The following is a 3,988-nucleotide window of genomic DNA, read 5'->3' on the forward strand; positions in this document are numbered from 1 at the left end:
ACAATTGAACTGATTAACCTGTTGTTTTTTTGTGTTGTTTTTTTTAGTAAAAACACCCTTCACTACAAAGTCCATTACTTTCTTTTCTTTCTTTTTTGGGGGGAGGGGGGAAGGCATGCTGCTGTGGAAATCAAAACGTTCAAGTCTATGAGCAGCACCAAAACCAAAACCCATTCACCTTCATTGCCTTAAATTGAGCAAAGAAATCTCTGGCTAAGTGATAGCCAGAACAGTTCAGACCAAAAATATAAGTGTGAATGTCTTCAACTCCTAAACTAAACCAACTAGAAAAACTAATAATAAGAGTAGCATTAATTTAAAAATTACAAGAAATTGGTTAAAAGATGAGAATTTAAGTAATTCCAAGTGGAAGGATCTTGTAAACGAGGTATACGTAATGGAAAAAATAACAATGAGAATTAGAAAACAAGTTTATATTTTATATATATAAATTATAATATCTCTAATGATTTGTAAAATATGTTTCTTATATATATTTGTTTTTTTATACTTGTAATGAACTCATTGTCTTTGTTTCTGAATATAGGCATATGCAATTCTAAGAACTCAGTCTATATGTGTTTGTTGTTGGTGCATATATTGATGAAAATGTATCCTCTGAAACCTCATGAAATTATTTGAATTAGTAGTTCTTTTCTTTCTTTCAGTTTTTCAGTTTTTTTTTTACTTTATCACATTCTCTGTTTATTAATAATAATAAGTAGAAGTAGAAGTAACTCCAAAACCAAGAGCAGAAATAGTGCATCAGTGATCAACAGCACACAACTGAGCAGCAGAAACACTTTATTCTCAGTCACTCTGTAGTACATTGGCAGCTTGAAGCACAACATTTACTACATTTTCAATTAAACACAGTTTGATCTTATCATTATTATTATTATTATTATTATTATTATTATTATTATTATTGTCAACTAATAAAAACAAAACAGATCAAATCTTATTTATTAGTTTCACTGTGCAAATTGTGTTGAGTGTAGATGAGGGAGGGGGGGGGGGGCAGGACGGGAGCATGGTGTAGAAAACACACATGAGCACAGTGTTATTAGAGTTCGGGGAGGTAGATTGCATCATTGCAACTTGACCGCCATGAGTTACCTGGCTTTTCCTCTTCTCACTTCAGTTCCTTGGCCTCCTGTCCTCGTCCTCGTCCTCACTGTTCCACTCAAGAGGCGGCGGCGTCTTGTCCACACACCTGCTGGTGGAGCGTAGCCAACCAGAAAGTCAAACTCGTCCCTTCTTTAGCGCCGGTTCTCCGACTTCTTCTCACTCTTTCTCCTTAAAGCTGAAGTCGCAGACCAGAGAGAGGTGGTCAGAGGGATAGCTGAAGGACGGAAGCCTGTTTGGTCCGATCTGCTCCTCCGTGGGCATGTCCAACACGGAGTCCACCCTGAGCGTGTCCTGGCTGTACCAGATGTAGTCCAGGGTCGTGCAACATTCCCCCGTGGGCCGGATCTTCCAGGTGGTGTACTCCGGTTCCGTCAGTCCGTCTTTGCTGAGCTTCTTGTAGGCCGAGTCCAGACAGAGCGGCGATGTGATGAAGTGTCGGTACACCTCCTCGGATGGGATCGCGTTGAAATCTCCGCATATGAGCAGAGGAATGTCGGAGCTGGGGTCGCCGGCGGGACGGCCCGTGTGTTTCTGGACCAGGCTCTGGAGGTGTCGCAGGAGATCCGAGCCCTGCGTGCTGCGGAGCCACTCCCAGCCGGAGCGCGCCTTCAGGTGGGTCACTGCGGCGCACACGCATCTCCCCGTTCTCCGGCAACGAAGCATTGTTACTATGGCGACCTGTGGTGGCAGGAGAGCAGCATGTTAGAGGTGTGGCGTTTTTTGCCTTTATTTGATAGAACACAGTATAGATAGACAGGAAAGGGGGAGGCAGAGAGAGGGGGAATGACATGCAGGAAAGGTCTGCCTGATGCGGGATTCGAACCGGGGACGCCTGCGTTGAGGACTGTAGCCTCGAACCGGCGGCCGCCTTAACCACTGCGCCACGCACCGTCCTAGAGGTGTGTTTTTTAAGCAGCTTTTTTTTTTTCCAATTTTCTTCTTTTGTATTTCTTCCTACTCATTTTTTCGAACTTGTATTAGGATTTGATGATGGGGTGACTGGGAGTGGGGACAGTTGCAACACTTTTTACTGCTTTCTCAGTTACTCAGAGACAATTTTGGACTACACTCACCAAACTTTTACATATTAATCTTAGGCCTACATGTGTCTGCTAATTAGCCATACCATTTACAACTGCGGTCAAATGAGCCGTCGTTCGTCTTCGCGGAGTCAAGCCAGCCGCACAAACATTTTAACTGCGCCCGTATCATAGAACTTACGGCGAATGCTCCGAGTCCACCGGCAAAGCTAGCGCTAGTTTAGTTTTTTTTTTTTTACACAGTCTATGGTTTAGAACCAAGCGAGATGACTTCCGGTTTTCAAAATAAGACGAGGATAATACGAAGGCAATCGAGGTGTGTGTGTGTGTGTGTGTGTGTGTGTTGTGTGTGTGTGTGTGTGTGTGTGTGTGTGTGTGTGTGTGTGTGTGTGTGTGTGTGTGTGTGTGTGTGTGTGTTGTGTGTGTGTGTGTGTGTGTGTGTGTGTGTGTGTGATTACACCTAACAGGGCCTAATGAATTTTAAACAGGAAAAAGGCCTTATACTCCATTTTAATTTCTCCAAAATGATACAGTAAAAATGTTTGACATTGAGTGAGGGAGTAGCCAGGGTGGTCCTGAAATCAACTGTACCAACCATTGCCTGAACTTATGGACCAAAGTGATGTTATAGTACAGTAAATAAAGAGTATGAGGCCTTTTTTCCTTCAAAAAAAAAAAAAAAAAATCTAAAAATGCAACTTTGAGGCTTAATTTCTCCAAAACGATACAGTAAAAACGTTTGATATTGAGTGAGGGAGTAGTCAGGGTGGTCCTGAAGCCAAATGTACCAACCTTTGTCTGAACTTATGGACCAAAGTGCTGTTATTGTACAGTAAAATTTTAGTATAGGGCATTTTTTCCTGTTTAAAAGAAGCTGAAGATGCAACTTTGAGGCTTAATTTCTCCAAAATGATACAGTAAAAATGTTTGATAATGACTGAGGAAGTAGCCAGGATGATCCTGAAGTCAACTGTACCAACCTTTGTCTGAACTTATAGACCAAAGTGCTGTTATTGTACAGTAAATATGGAGTATTAGACCTTTTTGTCGTGTTTTAAAAAAGCAAAAAATGCAACTTTGAGGCTTAATTTCTCCAAAATGATACAGTAAAAACGTTTGATATTGAGTGAGGGAGTAGTCAGAGTGGTCCTGAAGCCAACTGTACCAACCATTCCCTGAACTTATGGGCCAAAGTGTCGTTATTGTACAGTAAAAATTGAGTATAGGGCATTTTTTCCTGTTTAAAAGAAGCTGAAGATGCAACTTTGAGGCTTAATTTCTCCAAAATGATACAGTAAAAATGTTTGATAATAACTGAGGAAGTAGCCAGGATGATCCTGAAGTCAACTGTACCAACCTTTGTCTGAACTTATGGACCAAAGTGCTGTTATTGTACAGTAAATATGGAGTATTAGACCTTTTTGTCATGTTTTAAAAAAGCAAAAAATGCAACTTTGAGGCTTAATTTCTCCAAAATGATACAGTAAAAACGTTTGATATTGAGTGAGGGAGTAGTCAGGGTGGTCCTGAAGCCAACTGTACCAACCATTCCCTGAACTTATGGGCCAAAGTGTCGTTATTGTACAGTAAAAATTGAGTATAGGGCATTTTTTCCTGTTTAAAAGAAGCTGAAGATGCAACTTTGAGGCTTAATTTCTCCAAAATGATACAGTAAAAATGTTTGATAATAACTGAGGAAGTAGCCAGGATGATCCTGAAGTCAACTGTACCAACCTTTGTCTGAACTTATGGACCAAAGTGCTGTTATTGTACAGTAAATATGGAGTATTAGACCTTTTTGTCATGTTTAAAAAAAG

The 3,988-nt window shown here is 40.8% G+C and overlaps 1 protein-coding gene across 1 annotated transcript; it reads right to left on the reverse strand.

The window, feature by feature from the left end:
• Window positions 1–985: 985 nt before the first annotated feature.
• On the reverse strand, window positions 986–1,834 carry LOC146959876 (nocturnin-like). The gene has a single exon (XM_085772820.1). It carries the CDS (start codon window positions 1,792–1,794, stop codon window positions 1,288–1,290), a length of 507 nt encoding a protein of 168 aa, XP_085628946.1. The 5' UTR covers window positions 1,795–1,834; the 3' UTR covers window positions 986–1,287.
• Window positions 1,835–3,988: the final 2,154 nt, after the last annotated feature.

This window comes from Trachurus japonicus, unplaced genomic scaffold, assembly GCF_045865225.1.
Source record: "Trachurus japonicus isolate A0001 unplaced genomic scaffold, Traja_1.0 AP030965.1".
Lineage (NCBI taxonomy): Eukaryota > Metazoa > Chordata > Actinopteri > Carangiformes > Carangidae > Trachurus > Trachurus japonicus.